This window comes from Phyllostomus discolor, chromosome 10, assembly GCF_004126475.2.
Source record: "Phyllostomus discolor isolate MPI-MPIP mPhyDis1 chromosome 10, mPhyDis1.pri.v3, whole genome shotgun sequence".
In the NCBI taxonomy this organism is placed as follows: Eukaryota; Metazoa; Chordata; class Mammalia; order Chiroptera; family Phyllostomidae; genus Phyllostomus; species Phyllostomus discolor.
Genome location: NC_040912.2, coordinates 92,708,761 through 92,730,832, shown reverse-complemented (window position 1 = coordinate 92,730,832; position 22,072 = coordinate 92,708,761). Strand labels below are relative to the sequence as shown.

Below are 22,072 nucleotides of genomic sequence, written 5' to 3'. Positions count from 1 at the left end.
GGTCTGATTACTACAGCCTTGTGTATAGTTTGATGTCACGTAGTGTGAGTCCTCCAACTTTGTTCTTGTCTCTCAAGACTGCTGTGGCTACTCAGGGTGTTTTGTGGTTCCATGTAAATTTTAGGGTTATTTGCTCTAGTTCTGTGAAGAATGCCTTTGTTATTTTGATGGGGACTGCACTCAGTCTACAGATTGCGCTGGGTAGTTTGGAAATTGTAACAATGTTACTTCTTCCTACCCATGAACACAGTATGTGCTGCCCTTTATTTGTACCTTCCTCAGTGTCTCACAGTTTCCCAAGTACAGGTCTTTCACCTCCTTGGTTAAATTTATTCTTGAGTGTTTCTTCTGAAGCAACTGTAAATAGGATTTTTCTTTAACCAGCACATGAATAACACTTAGGTAAAAGACTAATGGGAAACTTCACAGTGAGGGTGAATCAAAGTAAGAATGCTGCAGCCACCTGATTAATCCTTACGTCACCAAGAATGCAGCACCCGATATCACGTGCTTCCTTTTTTAGTTCGCATCCGATACTTTTTTGTATGAGTTTCAGGCGTACAGCACAGTGGTCAGACAACCACATTCGTTACCGAGTGATCCCTGACCCTCCCCGCACCCACCCGGCACCCCACATAACTACAGTGTTACTGGCTGTGTTCCCCGTGCTGTACTTGCACGCCCGTGACTGTGTTGTTACTACTGATTTGCACTTCTTGACCTCTTCCCTTTTCTCGTCTCCGCCATTTCTATCAATCTCCACGTGGCTGCTTCTGTATATCCCTGTGTGCAGGACTCCGTTCAGCTAGTCTTCAGTGGGATGTCGAGCGGGTTATTCTCGCTGCCTGTTCAGTGATTTAGCTGTAATTCCAGTGTGCTCCTGGCAGGGGGTGAGTGTAACTCTTACCTGCTCTGCAGCCATCCCGGAACAAACCCCAGTGAGGCTGCTTTCCTAATTCCTCCTTCCGATGGTTTATTGCTGGTGTATAAAAATGCAACCAAATTCTGAATCCCGACTTGGTACCCTGCTACTTTACTGAATTCATTTATCGGTTCTAGTAGTTTTTCTGGTGGACTCTTTAGGGTTCTGCACATAATGACAGTTCTACTTCATCTTGTCCAATTTGGACACCTTTCATTTCCTTTTCTTGTCTGATTGCTGTGGCTAGGACTTCTAATACTTCGGCGAACAAAAGCGGTGAAAGTGGACAACCTTGCCTTGTTTCAGATCCTAAGGAAAACACTCCTAGCTTTTCCCCATTAAGTATGTGTTAGTTGCGGGTTTGTCATACCTGGCTCGGAATAAAAGATTTTTTTTTAAACATAAGCCAAGGGGAAAGCTTCAAGGGCCGAATTCGGGTACAGATCACCAAGGTGCTGCGGCTTGTCCAAGAGCACCCCGCACGCCCGGACGGGCCCCTGTCTGTGGCCGGCTCCATCGAGAGCGCGTGCACAGGGCTCTCCCGCCCGCCGTGTGGCGCGTGGTCGGCTCCGCTGCCGCCGAGAACGCCCCGGGGAGCAGCGGCCGAGACCCCGCGCCGCCGGGCGCGGCGCTCCTTACCGAAGTCGCTGTCGTCGTCCACGAGGATGACCTCGTGGAGGAGCCGGGCCGGCGTGCGGTCCAGGACGCTGTGCACCGTCCGGAGCAGGGCGGACAAGGCTTCGTTGTAGAAGCAGATGACGACGCTGGCCACCGGCAGGTCCGCGGGGTACACCTTGTCCTTGCACCTGCAGGGGGGGCGAGAGGGCTCCAGCACCACGCGGGCCCGGGCGCGTCGGGTCCCCGCCGCTCGCTGAACGGTGACCGCGGCCCCGACCGGCCTCTTCCCTGCGCTGCAACAGCCTTTTGAAGGCCGCTAAGGAGAACAGTGTGGCTTCTCACTGCACGGTTTCCCAGCTCTTGGCAACTTCTCCCTCCGGCAAGTGTTGCTCTGCTTATGTTTAGGTCGGCATTTTAAAAGATTTTCTTTTTCCTCTTTTGGTACTTAGGTCACATAAAATCATTCCCAGTTTTAAACACAGCACTGGTAAGCTGGTGATCAGCTTCCCCCCATGAGGTTCCCAAAGGCGGTAGCGGAAATATAAAACTTTATATTTGAACATTTTATCTTTTGCCTAACTAACAGTCAGGTGGCTTTACACACCGACAGCACAAACCCACTAACTCCCGGGCACAAACCAGGATTCCACGCTCTGCCCGGCACACGGGAGAGCCCTCCGGCGCCGGGCCCTGCCCACCCCGGCCTCTGGCCACCCGTCCACGGCAGCCAGAGTGGACCGCGTCCGTCCCTTTGGCAAACTGTGCCGTTCCGGGCCTCTGGCTTCTCCCCCTCCCTGCACTGCTGCTCGGTCACCACCGCCGTGCAGCCCTCCCCGACCACTCCGGTCTGGGGGCCGCGGCACCGATTCCTGTCCCAGACCTCAGCCCCCGCCACTGCGATCGCCCGTGCCCGCGTTCCCCAACCCTGCCGGACTGGGCGCCTGTGGGCCCGGAAACGTCTTCCTGGTGCGTTCGGAGGCCTAACGCGTGCCTAGCGGCCCGAAGGCGTTCACGCCGGCCGGGGGGATGGCTGACCGACCGCGTGAGGGGAGGTAAACTGCAGTTAAAGCCACATTTTTATCAGGCCGGCTCAAAAAGCATCCATATGAACACAAAGGCTTTGGCAAAACAAATATGATGAAAACCTAAAAGTGACATGATGAGCAAAATTCTCATCCTTTCTGCCGTGAATCCAATAAATGAACGTTTTTAAAAACTTATGCTTAGGTTCCATAATCATATGCAGTTAGTGCCTCTCTCCTTCCCCCCCACGATTGTGACTTTTACCAGAGACACAGAAAACTCCGGAACCTTGTCAGCACCATCTCGGACGCTGTGGACTGGGGCGCGGCGAGTGCGACTCTGGCCTGAGCTCCCAGCACCCTGAACAACGGGCCCTAGCTGCAAAGCGCCAGGGCCGCCCCCCTGGGACCCGGTGCCCTGGCCAGCACGTACGCTGCGCTCCGAGTGTCCGGCACGTCCCTGCGGGGGCCCAGGCGGTTGCTGATGAGCATGTTGAAGGCGTGCTTCTGGTAGCCGGCGTCTCGCAGCTCCTGGTCATGCTCGTTGAAGATCATGCCTGCGAGGGGAGGGGTCACGGTCAGCGCGCCGACCCTGCCGAGGGTCACGGCGGTCCCTGTTACTGCCTTACAGAAACCTTGCCTCTCGGTTCCGACAACCGGGTAATAGCCATGTTTCTCAGTCCACCTTCAAAACAGTCAACTGAGGTTGAAGCCGAATTTTTATAAGCCCAGCTCCAAACCAAGTGTGCCTCAACCACAAAGGATGCCTTCTCACTAGTCTCTCAAGGTCTTCAAGAGAGTAACTTACCTCTGACCAAGGGAAAGGGAACTTGATGATTATTCTCTGTAGAAGCAGTGATTCTAGAAGCCACACGGACTCAACAGGTCCCGGTCACAGGCAAGTTTTCATGGGAAGCCCTCCCACTGAAGGGGGGAACCCTCCCACTGAAGGGGGAAGCCCTCCCACTGAAGGGGGGAGCCCTCCCACTGAAGGGGGGAACCCTCCCACTGAAGGGGGAAGCCCTCCCACTGAAGGGGGGAACCCTCCCACTGAAGGGGAGCCCTCCCACTGAAGGGGAGCCCTCCCACTGAAGGGGGGAGCCCTCCCACTGAAGGGGGAAGCCCTCCCACTGAAGGGGGAAGCCCTCCCACTGAAGGGGGGAACCCTCCCACTGAAGGGGGAAGCCCTCCCACTGAAGGGGGGAACCCTCCCACTGAAGGGGAGCCCTCCCACTGAAGGGGAGCCCTCCCACTGAAGGGGGGAGCCCTCCCACTGAAGGGGGAAGCCCTCCCACTGAAGGGGGAAGCCCTCCCACTGAAGGGGGGAACCCTCCCACTGAAGGGGGAAGCCCTCCCACTGAAGGGGAACCCTCCCACTGAAGGGGGAAGCCCTCCCACTGAAGGGGGAAGCCCTCCCACTGAAGGGGGAAGCCCTCTGCAAAGTGTCACTGGCCCCAGGCTTGCACAGCACCGACCAAGAAAGCCCTCTGCAAACCCACTCAAAACCCCTTCAGCCTCACAGCCCTGGAGACCCTGCCCTGGTCCAGACCGGCCGCCTCCCGCCCTCCCTGTGCCCCTGCCCTCCCAGGGGGCGTGCGGCCTCACAACAGCACCTCCCGGGGTCTGAGCTCGGAAACCAGCTGCCCCGGGCACAGCAGGCAGCAGGAAGGGCCGCATGGGCCAGTCAGTCAGGGAGACACTGCTGTTCACACCTGGGGCCTGTGGCTGGACGGACACTCAGGTGTGAGGGGAGGGGCTGCAGAAGGCGGTGTTCCCCTCCCCCCCCCCCGGCTGTCTGACCCGGGACCGGAGTACCCAGGTGCACTGCGGGAAACACCACCTCCTAACCCGCTCTGGCGGGCCCTTCGGAGTGGGCGCACATCCAGGGCTCTTCCAGCATTTTGTGGGAGGAGCAACCTCCATCAGGGCGGACGCTCCGGCTACGGTCAAAGCAAGAGAGTAAAACAAAAACTGCTTGATGCCCAGCATCCAAAACAGTGCTGCACGGCTCAGACTCTCAGCAAACACTCCTGGGTTCGACAAACACCGAAGGACTTGCTCGTTCCAAAAAATGACTATTTTCTCATAAGGATCTCTTGGTGAAGATTTGCTCCATGTTAAAGAATCACTTTCTGTCCATCAACAAGATGAATGGGTAAGAGAACGTGGTGTATACAAACAGAACAGAGCAATATTCAACCGCCAGAAAAAACATCCTGCGTTTTCACCCGCTTGAATGAGCCTCGGGGACGTTACGCCACGTGTAGCAAAGCAGAGAAAGACAAACATGGAGACACCGTGTGAGGGTGGGGGAGGGCAAAGGAGGTCTGCAGGGGTGACCCTGCCAAACAGTTGACTCTCGTGTCACTGTCCCTTATCACAGACCATCTCCCACACGGACGATGCAACCCTCCTCCGCCCCGCCCTGTGCACGGAACCGGGTCTGCGGGGGCGGCAGGGAGGGGGGCGGCGGGGCGGACCGGGCGAAGGCTGCACCAGCACAGACGGCCAGTCGCACAGTCTGGACGTGGGATGGGCGTGCGGCCGCCGCAGGGGAGGAGGCTGTGTCTCGAGTTTGCAGGGCGCTGAGCGTGAGTCTTCAAAATGGGGGGGTGGGGGGGAGAAGGGAGCGGCGAGGGGAGGTCACGTCAGCTTAAGTTTTCTCCTCCTCCTGCACAAATGACAGCCAAATTCCAATTAATAATTAACGTGCCAGAGGAGCTATTTTAATTATGTAACTAGATCACATCAGAAAACCTTTTCAGTTTGCCGTGAGAATCTTCCTACAACATACTTCTCGGGCTCCTTTCCCGGACTGTGGGGGGTGCCCGATTCAGACGTCAGCACAGTTCTCTTGCCACACTGCCTCGTAGTGGTTCCTTCCAAGTTAACTTCCTTAAAAATCTTTTTAAAAAAGATTGTATTTATTTATGTAGCAAGAGGGAAGGAAGCGAGAAAGAGGAGGAGAAGACACTGATGTGTGAGAGCTACACTGACTGGTTGCCTCTCGCGTGCCCCCAGCTGGGGACCTGGCCCGCACCCTGACTGGGATTCGAACTGGGGACCCTCCGGTTCGCAGGCCAGCACTCAATCCACTGAGCCACACCAGCCAGGGTTTTTTTCTTTTATCTTTAATAACCGCTGTCAGAGTTTATCTGGAGAAGAGGATCGGCCTGAAAGCAGGAGGCTGAGACAGCAGGTGAGCTTCATAGCACCTTGTGATGGGCGGGGCACACGGAGGCCGGACAGCAGAGCGAACCGGCACCAGGGCGGTCGCTGCCTGTGCACGCGATGACCACCTCAGCGCACAGAAGCCCCGTGGGACCAGACGCCGGGCGTGAGCGACGGTGCTTCCCTAAGTATTTGGCTCTGAGCATGTCTCCAGGGTTTCCTCTCTCTTTTTTTTATTGTATTTTCTCTATTACCACGTAACCCCCTTATGCCCATTTCTGCCCCCCCGCCCCCGCAATCACCACACTGTCGTCTGTGTCCACCCCTCCACTCCCCACCGCTACCCCAGGGCCGTCACCTGCCCTCCGTCTGTGGTCCTGGCTGTTTGGCACATTAGTTCAGTCTGTTCAGCAAGAGACATCGTGCAGCACTGTCCTTCTCCAGCTGACTGGCTTCATTTGGCCTAACGCTCTCCGGGTCCAACCACACTGGTCAAACAGTACAAGTTTCCTCTTTTTCACGGCTGAGGCGTACTCCACCGTGCAAATGTCCATCGCTGCTTTATCCACTCACCCACTGATGGGCACCTACTTACTGATGGATGCTTCCAGATCTTCCGAGATGGTAAACAGTGCCGCAGTGAGCAGGGCGGTGCTTATCTTCTTCCAAATTAGTGTTCCAGGCTTCTTCGGGCAAATTCCCAGCAGTGGGATCGCTGGGTCCCCAGGCAGATCCGTGTGTAAGTTTTCGCTGCATCTCCACCCTGCTTCCGGCAGCGGCCGCCCCAGTCTGCACTCCCCCCGACAGTGCCCGAGGGCTCCCCTGTTCTCCTCATCCTCACCAGCACGTGTTTGTTGATGTCTCGGTGACAGCCATTCGGACAAGTGTGAGATGATACCTCATCATGGTTTTAATTTGTATTCTCCTGATGACTGGTGACGCTGAGCATCTTTTCATGTCCACTGCCCGTCTGTGTGGCCTCTTTGGAGAAACGTCTGCTCACTCCCTTTGCTCGTTTTTTAATTGGACTTTTTCTGGTGTGGAGTTTTATAAGTTCTTTACACATTTTGGATATTAGCCCCTCTCAGAGGTATTGGTGAGTATGTTCTCCCAGTCAGTGAGTTGTCTTCTATGTTGTTGATGATTTCCTTTGCTGTGCAGGAGCGTTTTAGTTTGATGTGGTCCGACTTGTGTATTTCTCCTTCTGTTTCCCTTGCCTGGGGAGCTATGGCAGAAAAAATATTCCTAAGAGCCATGTCTGAGATTTTACTGCCTGTGTTTCCTTCTGGGGTTTTATGGTTTCGGGTCTAATTTAAGTCTTGAATCAATTTTGAATTGTTCTTGTGTGTGGCAGTGTGAGAGGTGGTCTGGTTTCGCTTTTCTGCACGTATCTGTCCGATTTTCCCAGCACCATTTACTGTATAAACTCTCTCTAGCCCGTTGTGTGTGCTCGCTTCCTCTGTCAAATGGCAACGGGCGGCAAAGGCGCGGGTTTAGTTAAGGGCTCTCCGTTCCGTCCCACTGCTCTGGGCGAGGTTTTGTGCCAGAGCAGGCTGTTGGGAGGACTGTGGCCTTGTCATAAAGTTTGATAGCAGGCGGTGTGATCCCTCTAATCTTGGTGTGCTTTCTCAAGATCGCCTGTTGCTGTTTGGGGTCTTTTGTGGCTCCGTGTGCATTTTTGAAGTATTTGCTCCAGTTCTGTGAAGCGCAGCGCCGGCATCCCGATGGGAATGGCACTGCATCTGTGGGCTGCCTCGGGCAGTGTGCACACTTTCACGGCGCTGACTCCTCCACTTACTTGTGTCGTCTTCAGTGTCTTTCTCCAGCGTCTTGTCATTTCCCAACTGTCGAGAGCGCCCTACTCAGAAATCAGGATGCTTTCAACTGTTACTGTACTGACTCACATCAATTCCTTTTACATGAACTTTTCTCCGTTAAGGAATTTCGTGGGGTTTTCTCTCACTGTTTGGAGTACGGTAGCGCGTACAGAAGTGACACGTGCCATCCGTGGCCACTGGGGCCGTGACGCCCCTCGCCTCCCTCCCTCGGCCCCTGGGGTGAGCCACTCACCTGCTCTCTTTTTCAGTTTGCTCACTCTAGATGTTTCGTGCAGAAAACGTCACACACTGTTTGGCCTCCTGTGTCCTGACTCCCTCACTCACAATGATTTTAAGACCCACCCACGTTGTAGCACGTGGCGTGACTCCACTTCCTCCTGCGCCCGAACAACGTCCACGCACCGACGCCTCGTGCCGTCTGCCCTCCCTCGGCAGTGGGTGGGCGTCCGGCTGTCGCCGCCGTGTGGCCACGGAGGAGAGTGTGGCTGTGCCCACTTGCACTCAAACTTCTGTTCAGACTCCAGTGTGCAACTCTTCGGGTGCACACTCGGGGGGTGTGGGATGAATCTCTAGGCACACAGTGACCCCACACTCACTCACCGAGGAACTCTTGCCACGGGTGCACCCTTTCACCCTCGCACCAGCGATGCATGAGGGTCCCCGTTTCTCCACACCCTCACCAACACTTCCTGCTGTTCCTTTTTAAACATTGTAACCACCCTAGCAAGTGTTAAACGGCACCTCACTGTAGTTTCGGTTTGCAGTTCTGCAGTAACTAATACGCCAAACATCCGTTTACGCGCCGGCTTCTCCTTGGGAGCAGTGTCTGTCCCGTCCTCTGCCGGCTTTAACCGAGCTGCGTGTGCGCCCCTCCGCCGCGGGCTCGTTCCGAGGCCCCGCGCTGCTCCGGTGGTGACAGGCCCATCGGAGAGATGGTGTGTGAGCACGTCCTCCCGCCCGGCAGGCCGTCCTCCCCATCTTCTCGGGGGGCTCTCGGACACGGTCCCATTTGTCACTTGCACCTTTGGCGTCACAGCTGAGAAACCATCACCCAATTCACGGCCACGAGCATTTATCCCTGTGATTTCCTCTAGGGGTTGTATGATCTTAGCTCCTACGCTGAGGTCTGATGTGTTGTTCTGAGTTCATGCAATGTCCACCCAAGTCGCGAGGTGAGGGCCGGACTCCGTCCCTCTGCACGCGGGGAACTGACTAGCTGTCCCACCGCCACTTGCTGAAAGACCGTTCTTTCCCCAGTAAGTGGCCTCGGCCTCCTTTCTGGAAATCAGGTGCCTGCAGATGTCACTGGGCTCATTTTAGACTCATCGGTCTGTCCATTCACCCGCGTCTGTCCCTCCGCCAGGACCGCACTGTCTGATTTCTGTAGCTCCGCAGGAAGCTTGAGTCCTTCGCCGGGACGTGTGAGTCCTCCAACGTGGATCTTTTCCAGGATCGATCTGGCTACTCAGAGCCCCGTGCAACCTGTGAACGGAGAAAGGGGTTCCACGGGAAGTGACCGCACGGGGCTCTGACCGTAAACCCCAACCGGACAGGTCGTGGTGGGCGGTCCTGCCCCAGGCACACAGCTTCCTCACCAAAAGGCCCGTTCCTGCAGGGGCCTGCCGGCCGTTTCCCCTGGGAGGGGCACTTTCAGACCCCCTCAGGGAACACCGCCCCATGGCCCCGCCCCCAGCTGCTTCCTCCCGCCTCCACGTGACCTTTCCTCCACCCTCCCCTTCTCACCTTCTCACTCGGGGTCACACTGCTCCTCTCAGACACACGGACCCGGGCAATGACCCCTTGCTTCCAGGTGCATCCTCTTTTGGGCTCAAATAAACTTTTACAAAAATTCTCTACAGGTTTGGACACTTCTTTGTCGACAAATCCAAATTAATTCCAGAATGGGCTCTTCCGCCCCTTCAGCAAAGGCCGCCGGGGTTCTGGTCAAGTCTGCATCCCCCCGAGGACGGCTCCGGGCGGCACTGACAGCCCGGCAGTAGTGAGTGTTCCAGTCCACACGCCACACGCCTGGGCGTCTCGCCCTTCGTTTAGAAGTTCATTTAGAACTACTCCGGTGGTTCCCCGCGGTGGTTCGTAGCTGCCCGTGTACAGGCCTTGCACCTGCTCGGTTAAACCTATTCCCCGGTATTTTATTCTCCTGGATGGTACTGTCAGTGCGACTGTTCTCTTCATTTTACCTTCAGGCCAGTCATCACTAGTGCGCAGGACACGGCTGCCGTGTGTGTGTTGGTCTTACACACCCTGCAGCTGCGCTCAGGTCACTTATTAGCTGTCATGGTTTTTTTGTAACAGTTTTTGTTTCCTCTTTAAAATTTTTATAAAGAATTTAGTTGTTCAGTCAAGCAATCTGGGTTTGGTACTTCAAACAGCTACAGTTCTCTCACTGCTACTTCCAAAGGCAAATACAATATCCATTCAAAATGGTAAACTAGCCCTGGCTGGTGTGGCTCAGTGGATTGAGCGCGGGCTATGAACCAAAGCCTAATCAGTTCGATTCCCAGTCAGGGCACAGGCCCGCGTTGCAGGTCAGGTCCCCAGTAGGGGGCGCAATAGAGACAACCACACACTGATGTTTCGCTCCCCCTCTTTCTCCCTCCCTTCCCCTCTCTCTAAAAATAAATAAGTAAAATCTTTAAAAAATGGTTAACTTATAGAAGCTTTACCAAAATAACTATGAATAAAAAACTAGATAATCTTAAAATGTCTAAGTGAGCAGCTTTTAAAAAAAGATTAGAAGGGGTATTTCATGAAAACTGAAGTGTTAGCTTCTGTTTCCTCATATAATCTTAAATACTTTTGACTTCATGTATTAGAATATCATTAAGTCCCAGAAAATTATTTTTTGTCTTTGAAACTACAATCAAATGAAGAAAATGTTTTAACATTTCCTTTACATTCTGTGAAACTTTCAATCTCTCAAAATCTTTTACTAATTACTTATTTGATGCTTCCATGACAAGATCAAATTTCTTATGTTTTAAAGAAAACCAAAAGGGCTCATTTAGCCCATATTAAAACACTGCTAACACCAGGACTCTGGAATTACTATATTCTAAAACATACACGGCAGATTCTTGCTGCCAAGTTGAACAGAACACAACTTTTGAAGGGGAAAAGCTGCTATTTTATCGATCCCTGTGTCTGACACACGTGTTCCACCACCTGCACCACCCGGACCGGCAGAAACCCCACACCTGCGGCCGCACCTGGTTCCCGACCAGGCGGCTCCTGCGCCGCAAGTGGCCACGGGGACCCCGCGCCTTCCTGACGGGCCGGCGGGCGCGGCCGTGCTCCAGCCGCCTCGCCCCGCCCCGTGTTAAACAACGACAGCGATTCCATCCCCGCCCCCCGGCCCCCCAGGGTGCACTGTCTCCCCAGCCGTCACCCTTCACTTTCTTTCCTGCACCTCACTGGCTTCTCCCAGCCCTCCCAAAACACACCACTGACGTCGGCCTCGGGCACATCAGCACAGAACGCCCCTCTCGGTCTGCAAGAGTCACAAGGACGCCGGCCGGCCCGTAAACGGGACAAACCGGCGGGAAAAGACGGCATTTCTGACCGCCTGAGCAGCGCACGGCCGGGAGAGCCACCGAGACCTACCCTCCCGAGGATGAAACTCGCGCGCGCACACACACACACACACACACACACACACACCGGTGGCGGGAGTCAAACCCACTCACCCAGTTCGGACGAGGACTTCGCGGTGCCTCCCTCTGCCCCTTCGGCGCGGCCGTCTGCCCCGCCCCCGGCCCCGTGGGCTTGGGGCTGCTGCTCCTCCGGCGCCCGGCCGGGGCCCCGCGTGAGGCGCGGCTGGAGCCTCCTGGGGAATGGCCCGTGGGGCCCCGACCCCTTGACGGGCGCGTGCCGGGGCGGCTGGGTCACGTCGCTGAAGTTGAAGTACACGAAGAGCAGGGCCGTCCAGGCCGCGGAGGTGAACAGGCACCCGTAGCAGAAGTAGCGGGCGGTGGCGCTTCCCATTGTAGCCCTAGCGCCGCCGAGGGGCCATCCTCGGGTCCTGAAAGAGAGGACAGGGTGCCAGACGCTCGGCTCACCGGTGTGCACCGCCCCCGAGCCGCGCTCACTGCCGCCCAAACCCCCAGGGTGCGCGTCTGACTCGGGAGGGGCCGGCGCACACCGTGCAGATGCAAGCGCAACGACACGCGTGGACAGCGGATTAAACACACAAACTGCACAGTCGGACGCACAGGCCGAGGTGCGCGCGCTCACAAGGCCAGCGGCAGCACAGAGCAGGTGACTCATTCACCCGCCCACCTTAACGGCGCCGCTCTCTGCCCTGGCCCGGACCGCCTTCGGCTCGGGGGTCTTTCTCGGACTCCAGCTTCTCACGAGGAAGACGCCAGCACGGCATTACCTGACGGCGCACGTAAGGTCCCCTCCAGACGCAGGATCACAAGGCTGCTTTAACCCAAGATCGCTAACATCTGTTTTAAAAATAAGCAGCTTAAAAGAGTAGTTCTACTTTCTGATCAAAGATTAAACCTGCCCGAATGCCACTCCAGATTAAACAGTTACACTTTAAATTTGTAATTGAAAGAGCTCGAATTCCATTTTCCTTCTCGTTGTCAGGGCCGGTGAACAATACAGCGCTGCCGTTTCTTCCCGAGCTTTTTCCCGATGCTGTCCGGCCTCCGTGGCGGCCTCACACCCCCCCGAGGGCTCTGCGGAAGGAGACCGGGGGCGCACAGGGCAGCCTCCGTGGGCACTGAGGCAGGGAGACCCGCGTGAGTGAGGCGCACACAGAGGAAGTCTGCGAAGCCACACTGACGCGTCACTTCTTGCCTCCACAGTACGTGATGGTTTTAAAAATAACAGCACCATCGCTCCACCCCCAAGTCTCAGGAGAAAGCCAATCGGCATTGGTGAAGTCTCGCTTCAGAAATCAAGCTGTTTTGTACGTAGTGCCGTAGGCCTAGAAGAAGAGGGTGGTGGGTAAACAGCTCGATTTCTCGACTGTCTACCAACCGAGCGGTTATTTTACTACACGTCAACTAAAACACTTAAAAAGTGAACAAAACCAGCGACCACACCACAAACAAAACCCCCGCCACAACTGTGCCAGAGCTGCGGCTGGGAACGCCTGCCGCGCGGAGGGGAGTCGGGCGCGAGAGCGCCGTCCTGTGGGCTGTGGGCACGTGCGCACGGAAAAGACCCGCCGGTGGGGACGACTGCTCGACCTAGAGGCAGAAGAAACCAGTCTCCGAGCAAGGTGAACGCAGCCATCAAGCAAGTAAGACAGAAAGTTGCAAATTTTCGACTTTGCAACAGCTGTGTAAATAGAGAGCAGGGACAGGCGGAACACTGTATTCTAACTCACAGCGACATTACACCAACGTCCTGAAACAGTCGCCCCAGGGCGGGCACGGATGAGCAAACAGCATCACAGCGAGGGCACCGTTTCCGGGAGCCCGCGGCTGAGACCACCGCAGGGCGGCTCCGACTGCAGCCCCGAGCGCCGCCTCCCCGGGGCCAGGAGCCAGCCCCTGCTCCCACGACAGGACGAGACTGACACCGAGGCCCTTCTCCTCCCGCTGCCGCCCTGGCCTCCCCCCCTGTGGGTGCTCATGAACGAACACACACGGAGAGGACTAAATACCTTGAGGCGCTGAACCCCAGAAGCAAACGGGGACTTCGGCACGCTAAAAGGAAGGGATGATCTATCAATGTGTCAAAAACTTAAGAGTGAAATTTGAACAATGAACAAGTCGTCTGAAAGCACGATGTGAAAATCGGTGTTTCCTCACGAACCACGGCCTCGTCTGGAACTCCTTCCCCTCGCCCCACTCTGCGTCTGTTTTACCCCAGGGCCAGGGAGGCGGGTCTCTCTGGCCACACAGGGCAGCGCTCCCCTTCCCGCAGTGCAAGGTAACTTTCACGACACCCAGCGTGGCTCACAGTGTCTCCCTTTAAATGTCAAGTTTTCACCTTTCGGCGGTTTGCAGCCCTTTTCTCCTCAGCGCACTCTCTGTTCCGAACTGCCCAAAAGCAAATACTTGTTGCTTTTCCCGTGTGAGGGACACACTCAGATCTCGGCGGCACTCGCTCGCACTGACCCACGACGGCGCCCGTCCCAGACGCCTGTGAGATTACCAGGCGACGACAGACAGCACCGAAACGCACCTCCTCCCTCCTCCCTCCCTCCCCCCACCCACCGGCCTCCCGGCAGGACCGGGAGGAAGCCCCGCCCCAGCGCGCTGCCCGTGGCACGCCCGAGACCACTGAGCCCACTGAGCCCACTGAGCCCACTGACGGAGGAGCGAGGCCACTGACGGAGGAGCGGCACAGAGCGAACCCCAGACCCCGCACGCTCCCGGAACCCCTCCTCCGACGCCCCCGGTGCCGCTGAGCCCCCGAGGAGACCCACAGAGAGCGCAGGCACAGGCAGCGACTGTCTCTGCCGCAAACGCCCAGGGACACCACCACACGGTGGTGTCGACGGGACAGAAGCACAATCGACCAATCAAACACGGAAAGTGAAACCAAAAGGGCAGGCAGCATGACCACGCGCCTGTGACCCCGTGTCCACTCGGGGAAACGCCCTCACGGCATCTGTGTCCCCCTCCGTCCAGGGCCTCGGCCGGAGACGTGCCGGCACCGGGGCCGTAAAACCGAATGCAGTCGGCAGCCGAGCAGACGGAGGAGGAGGGCCGGAGGGAAATGGGGTACACCCCCCCCCCCCCAAAGAAACTTAAATCCCGCAGCTCTGCCGCTCAGCCAGCCTCCAGGCCGCCACCCCCGGCAGAGGGACATGACACACCCAGCACACCCCCACCCCTGCCCCAAACCACGAGAACAACGGCCTCCTGTTCTCCTTCTCCTCATGAAAGGGGACTGAACCCCAAGGACACCTGAAGGGCGACCACCCCCAGAGAGCACAGCCTGGCCTCTCCCGCCACCCGAGCCCGCCTTGCTTCCTCCCACCTTCACGGAACATTCCCCGAGCCCCCTCCTTAACTCGCAATGCATGACAGAAGCTGCAAACTCCTTTATTTTTTTAAATGTTATTTACTTTTAGAAAAGGGGGAGGGAGGAGGAGAGGGAGGGAAACATCAGTGTGAGAAAGAAACTTCGATCGGCTGACTCTTGTATGTGGCCAGGCAGGGGACCGACCCCGTGACCCAAGCACGTGCCCTGGCCTGGAACCGAACCGGCGACCTTTGGCTTTGTGCAACGACGCCCGGCCCACTGCACCATGACGGTCAGGGCTGCAGAGAGCTTCCACGAGGACCTGTCTGGGCCAAACTGAGCACTCGTGCTGCGGAGCGAGGTCTCCATGCCCCCAGGAACGACGGCCGTGCGGTTTCTTTGGGGGAACCAGGGGCAGCCCCGGAGGGCGGGGCACAGCAAAGCACTCGGGGGTGGGGCGGCGGGCCAGGCCAGGCCAGGAGCTGTCTGGGGGTGGTGCCGCCTCAGCTGAGGGGGCGGTGCACGCAGGGGAAGGGTGGCTGTGCCAACCCGAGGCAGCACAGACGCACCCACGGGTCAGGGCCTGAGGCAGAGACAAGCCCCTTGCTAAAGCCCTCACGTTCCTGGGTCGCGACTCCCCCCACGACCTGCCCAGGCAGGAATGTGTGACCAGGTCGCCCTGGGAGGTACTTTCCACAGAACCCCCTTTCTTGTCCACACTTCGTGAGGTGTGTGACTGTCCAATCGCTACGTTTTATACCTGAGACAATATAATAATGTACGTCAACCATAACTGAAAGGTAAATTTTTAAAAATTAGGAAGTGGGGGGTGGCTCCTGCTTAGCAGCCCACGCCCAGCCTCAGCACAAGAGCCGACAGACTGGAAACCAGCGGCGTCTCCGGACCCGTCGGAGAACTCGGGTTACAGGGCAAGCTGGGGACGCCCCACCTGGGGCCGCGCAGCCGCGTCTGCTCACCTGGGGCGAAGGCCTCTGGAGCCGGGCGCTGGTGCGAGAGGCTCGGTGCAATCGGGCGTGGGAGTCAGACCTCCGGGTGCCGTCTTGGGGGGCGGGCACTCTTCTGTGGGCTTTACCTCCAGGAACCCCACCAGGTCCTCAAGGTGAAGGGGAAGATCCCGGAAAGGTCCTCTGGCGAATCTGGCCGGGAGGAGAGAGTCATCAGTCTTCTGCATGAAAACGGCCGGGACAAGAGGCCCCTCCCACTCCAGCCCCGTCCAGCCCTCCAGTCACACTGAAGGGAGGAAAGGTGATCGGCAGAGGTCAAGGCCAGGAGGAGACCAGAACTCCGCAGCTAGAGAAGGGACTGGGCGGCGAGGGGAAGGAAGCCACACCACCCATGGAGGACACAGGCTGGACCCCCGGGACCACCCCAGGAGTCTCACCCTCCCTCTCGCTCCGCCGCCAGAGCGGCAGCTGAAGACCCTTCTGCTCTAGGTCACGTCCACCGGCGCCGGCCACGGTCTGGGCCGTGAAACACAGTTTACCAGACATAGAAACTGCAGGCGCAATGAAATGAAACCAGAAACCCATAAAACTAAAAAAAAAAAAAAAAAAAAAAAAAACAACACCTCAGGTATCTGGAAATTAAATAGTACCAAGAGTACCAACTTTAAAATTAAAGTTCTGGAACTGAAAATGTAACACAGAAATTTGCCGCTGCGGCAAAACAGCGCTCGGAGGGGATGCAGCACCAGCCGTGTGTCGGAAGAGGAGGAGGGTGCGGAATCAGTAACCTGAGCTCCCCCCCTCAGAACCGGGGAAAGAAGAGCAACTAAAGCTCTTCTTTCGAGTCTAAAGCTGTGGTAAGAAAATGAATGATAAAAATCAGAACAGACACCAACTGCACTGAAAACAGAAAAAAAAAATCAGTAAAACCAAAAAGCTGGTTCTTTAAAAAGACCAATAAAATCGATAAACCTCTAGGCAGGCTACCCAGTCATCACTCCCCCCCCCCAAAAAAAAAGTGGGGGAGAAGACGCAAATGCCAGCACCAGAAACGAAGGATGGAACATCACCACTGTCCCTGCGGACGTCAAAAGTACAATAGAGGAATACTACAGACAGAACCCAGAGGAAAGGGACCAGCTCCCGAGGCTACCGAACTTCCCACCTAAAACCCGCACAGAAATGTCTGCAGCGACTGTCCCCGGGACGGCCTCGATCCGGACGCGACGAAGGTGTCCCTCAGAGGGTGGGTGGATGGACAGAACGTGACACCACCATACAGTCACGTATTGTTCTGCAAGACGAAACAGGGAGAAAGGGGAGAGGAGGGAAGGAGGCGAGAGCGGGGGGCAGGGAGAAGTAGGGAGGAGGGTCAAGCCGCACCAGATACGGAAGAATCTGGGGTGCATTTTACGAAGAAGTCGGCTCGGAAAGGCCCCTGCCGTGCGATTCCCGCTACGGGACATCTGTGTCCTGGAGAGCGAGTGTGGAAAGACGATCCACAGCTTGGCGGGTGCCAGGGGCGGGAAGGCTGGGGCGCGTGGGGTGAACAGGCAAAGCACAGATGGGGGGGCGGGAGTAAAGCTATCCTGCGTGACCGTAAAGAGGCCGACGCACAGCACTGCTGGTGTGGGACCCACGACCCTAACCTAACAGAGAGTGAGCTGTGCGTGTGTGCACGTATCTCACCCAACAAATGCCCCCCGACCGTGACCCTCACCTGAAGGTGCTGGATGCCGTCTGGCCAGGGTGGGGCAACAGCAGGTCACAGGTGCTCGTGTGGAAAACAGCGCCCGACCAGTACATATGAACGCAGGAATAAACGGGTTCCCGTGCTCACAGCCGGAACCCACTCGAGCCCCACCCCGCACGTACGTGGGTTTCTAGGGTTAGATCGAGCTCACAGGGTCGAGTCCTCAACTGTTTTCTAACCCACACCCAGGGATGTGTCGGGGGTTTTAATGGATTTTGGTGGGGGAGAGAGAGGAAGAGAGAGAGAGAGGAGCATCAGAGCGAGGAACACCCACTGGCTGCCTCCCACAGCGCCCCACCTGGGGACCGAACCCGCAGCCCAGGTGTGTGCCCTGGCCAGGGACCGGACCTGCAACCCTCGGGTGTACGGAGCAACGCCCCAACCCCCAGCCACCCGTCAGGCCCCCACTAATTCCTGTGCGCGGAGTCAGAGGACACAGACTCCGTGGGCTCGGTGTTGTTTGCGCACGATAACCGCTTCCTCCTGACCTCTGCTTCTCCATTACACAGTACAAGTGTCACTGAAGGCTAGCCTCAGTGGAGTCTCTGGCCAGCGGTGCTCACATGGAAACGCACGGTGAAGGGTGTGCGTGGACGCGGGGCGCACTGGAGGAAGGCTCCGAGAGCCAAGTGCATGCACAGATTCGACCTGGGTGGTCCTCAGCCAGGGACTGGGGTACTGGGCAACCCCCACTGCCTCCCGGCAATGTCTGGGAGTGCTCGTGGCTGCCACACGGGGGGATTCTACCAGCATCTGGGGGGCGGGGGTCAGGAGGGCTGCTGAACGCCCTGCGGTGCCAGGGCAGGCCCCCAGCAACAGGGAGGCAGGCACCTGGCCCGGAATACCGCCGTGCCCAGCCCGAGAACCCTGCCCATCCTGCCGTGCGGGGCTGGGAACCTGCACACTGCGTTTTTCAGGCTACTTGGACAAATCTTGGAAATCCGTATGGGAAAGTCTTCAGTCGCACATTAGTAAAGACGTGCAAATAAAAATATGATGCTATTTTCTAACGATTGAATTAGCAATGTTTTAAATTCTCTCTGAAGTACAAGTATTGATAGTTAAATGATGCATTTATCACCGATGAAGTTACAAATTGCAGGCCATTTTTACAAAAGCATTGGACCGTGACACAGAAGCCTTAAATACCTGTACACCCCGGTCACCTTCTCTAAGCCAGAGAACAAATAGCCTACAAAAATGATAAATAAGGTGAAAACCTCAGATATCCTAAAGCAAACTCTAAAAAGTAGTACAATAAAGACAGGAACAAACTTTACAGGAACCAGTATGGAGGGGAAGTTAATTCTGTATGAAACAGAGAAAATTTTTTACGGAAACTGAGATTTAAGTCTGACTTTAAAGATGGAAACTTCAGTGGCCAAGCACTGCAATATTTCCAGCAGAAAGCTCGAGTCTTGGGAGCCGTCCGTGAGTTTGTTTCGGTTTTCCACGCGGAACAGCACTCGGAGCAGCTGGCCCACTGAATGCACGCCGGCCGGAGGAGGCCGGGGGCGGGTCATTAATTCCGCGAGGACAGGCGAGGGCCCTGACTCCCAGATCAACCTGTTCTGCATGCAACAGGGCGTCTGTAAGCCCATTCTAGGAGCGGGGTGTAAAACTGTTTGGAATAGAGGGGCGATAAAAAAACTAGAACCACGGAGTCCAGAAATAAATATTCCAGTAACAGCTTCATGTGGAGCTGTGGAGGTCAAAGGGGAGGAGAGCCAGAGGCAGAGCCCTCTGCACCCACCACCTGACCGAACCGGGACCCTCAGGGCGGTGGGGGGTAAAACCGCCACCAGCAGCCTTGGCGCCCTGATGACGGGGAGCACGGGGGAGCAGGCTAGGGAGGGTGCAGGGGTGAGTTCTGTCTCCAACAGGTTGCCCTTGAGAGCACCCTGACATGGAGGCACCCGTAACTGGAAATTCAAATCTAAGCCTCAAGGGCAGTTGAAAGTAAACATCAAGGCTGTAGTCTAAGGGACAGGGGCATCGCCGCAGAGGAGGGCCTAAGGAGTGAGGGGCGTCACATGCACCAGGGAGCAAGCACGGCACCTCTGCGGGAAGGCAGAGCCAGGGAGGGACCTGAGAAGTCACCGCGACGGAGAACCTCTAGAGGGCGCACTGTCCCGAGACAGCGGGCGCCTTGGAGACTGGCGACGATCAAGGGGGTTGGGGGCGGGGGTCATCAGACTTAGCACTTAGGTCAGGCCAGCAGAGGGTCCAGGTGGGGGCCATCAGACCTAGCAATAAGGAAGGCGTGAGGGTCTGTAAGAAAGCAGTCCTCAACTGTGAAGAGTCGGGTAGTTCCTCAAGTTAAACATGAACTTGCCACAGGACCCAGCAATTCCCACCCCAAAGGACACTCCAACGTACACGTAGCCACAAACTCACAGCAGCATTTCGCCTCCCAGCCAGAAGGAGGGGACCGCCCATGCCCGCCAGCGGGTGAGCGGGCAAACGAACCCTGGGCAGCGGTGCGGCTGAGGACCGAGCGGCCACACCGAGGAACGAGCTCTCACACGCACCATAACAGGGTGGGCCTCGACCATCACGTAAATGAGCCAGATTCCAGCGGGCTCCGTCGCCTGTTGGGTACTTGTCAGGTTCCAGCACTCATCACGAGTGCCGGAACAAATTAAGGACGAGTACCGAGGTGCCACTGTATTTTGTCACAGGCTGGTTTGGTGTTTTTTTTTTTTTGAAGTTAATAAAAAAAGAACGCCAGTTGCAAGGAATCCCAAAGAAACTGGCGACAGAAGTTGACAGTTGATGATATGGAAAGCAGGCTGTCTGCTCTTGAGTTTTCTGAAGGCTGCAGAGCAGGTCTCCATACACCATATTTCTAAGTAAAACGGAAGAACTGAGTGAATGAAAACAGCCTGGTCTGCCCTGGCTGGTGTGGTTCAGTGAATTGAGTGCTGGCCTGCAAACCAGAGAGTTCCTGGTTTGATTCCCAGTCGGGCAGGGCACATGCCTGGGTTGCTGCCCAGTCCCCAGATTTGGGGGGGGGGGGGGGGTTGTGAGGGGCAACCACACATTTCTGTTTCCCTTTCTTTCTCCTTTCCTTCTCCTCTAAAAATAAATAAAACTTTTTTAAAAGCCCGGTCTAAACCGTGATTTGGGGGTGCACCAGAGTATAAGCCCATGCAAAGTTACAACTTCATTTTATTTGGAAAGCCAGCCAAAAGGAACGCGGCGGCAGATCGTCGATGACACGGACGACGCTGACCCATCAGGAGCGCATTAATATCCTCAAAAGCGTGAGGTCTATCGGAATTTGTGTATTTTGATACTTGTATATTCAACCGAACGGCACTGATTTTAGGAATGCGGCAAACTGTGCAACACCAATAACCCAATTTCTTCAACTTGTATGTTGCAAAAGAAACGAAAAGGAAAAGGCTCATCAGTGGCCCGGGTTAAAATCCTGATTGGCACAAAGCAGCCGTAAGAAAAAAAAATTTTTTTTTTTGGTAAGACTTGCAGGGCAATGTAACTATTGTGGGCACCGGGGGCCGGGTCCGGGAGGGGGCGCGTTATTCGACCCTCTCTGGGTTTTGTTTGGAATTTCCCGCAACCCCTCCTGGGCAGGGGGCAGGGGAGCCGCAGTGGGGGGCTCCGGCCTGTGCCCCCCCCCACCCGCGTCCACGACCGCGGCGGCCCGCACCCCCCGCAGCCGAGCGCGAGCCCCACCGGAAATCACTCGGGGCGGGCGCCGAGGTCTCCGGCGTCTCCTCGGTCCACACCCGCGCCTAGAGCACCGTGCTCGGGGTTTTGAACGCCAGGCCCGACCGTCAGACTCTGCAGGGGGCCGGGGCGCAGCCCGCAGCTCCCGGGCCCCCGGTGCCCCAGTCGCGCGCCCGAGGCGCGGAGCGGGGACGGTGGCCGCGCGGGGTCACACGCCGCAGCCCGGCCGCGCACTACTCACCCCCACGCCGGCAACACAGGATCCCGGCCTTCTGGGACTCGGGCTGTGGCATCTTCCCTCCCGCCACAGCCCAGGTCCGCGCCGCACTGGCCGCAGCGGGCGGAGCTGGCCGGGAGGAAACGCAGCGCCGGGGGCGGTGGCGGTGTCGCTGGCGGTGGCGGGCTGGCCCAGGCCCGGGGGGCGCTCGCCCGCTGCCCGCGCCGCTGCGGAGGCTGCAGCGAGAGCGCCCGCCGAGGCCACGTGACCGAGGCCCCGCCCCCGCGCGCCGCGGGTGACGTCACTGTCCGCAGGTGCGCGCCGCGGCCCCGCGGTGGCCTCGGACGCGCAGACCGTCCCGGGCGCTGTTTGGGTTTTTCCTTCATGGAAAAGCCCGCGTCAGACCCTTAAACGTAAGAGAAGGTGGTGAGCGCCCCTTACGGTAAACGAAGTGCAGGTTGGACCGTAAAGGTGGAGGCCCTGTGCTCCGGAAGCTGTGCAAAACCCCCCCGGCTCGGCGGGGGAGTGCAGAACCTGCATTTTGCCGAGAGCTCGAATGACACTGAAATGCCCTTTGCGCAGCGGCGCTGTGGTTGAACCCGGGGTCAATGAGAGCTCAGCAAGTGTTAACCCTTATTTCATACCGGCGTGTCTTCGGATGAATTCCTAGAAGCATGCTTTAGCTGTAGAACTCCCGAGCTTAATTTAAAGTTTGTCGGAGCATTGGGTCATAACGGTGTTTTGTGAAAAGCCTTGGGCCAGTTAGATGTTTCTTGCTCCAGAATACAAATCAGATTTTTTAAGTTTCCCCACGAAAACAAGAATGTGCCGCCTATAGTCCCGGACGGATTTCCTTCCCGTCACACCAAATAGTTGGAAGTTGATTCTGACTTGTTTTCTGTTGCAGGGTCCGCTGAACATGAAC

General features: G+C 56.8%; 1 protein-coding gene across 1 annotated transcript in view; it reads right to left on the bottom strand.

Annotated features, from left to right (window-relative positions):
- The window catches only part of GALNT11 (polypeptide N-acetylgalactosaminyltransferase 11), a 34,480-nt gene extending 13,088 nt beyond the window's left edge, over positions 1 to 21,392 (bottom strand). The window contains 5 exon segments of the mRNA XM_028525659.2: positions 1,562 to 1,728; positions 2,996 to 3,119; positions 11,276 to 11,610; positions 15,497 to 15,676; positions 21,172 to 21,392. Of these exon segments, the coding sequence (XP_028381460.1) occupies positions 1,562 to 1,728; positions 2,996 to 3,119; positions 11,276 to 11,573 (589 nt within the window). The 5' untranslated portion in view covers positions 11,574 to 11,610; positions 15,497 to 15,676; positions 21,172 to 21,392.
- Positions 21,393 to 22,072: the final 680 nt, after the last annotated feature.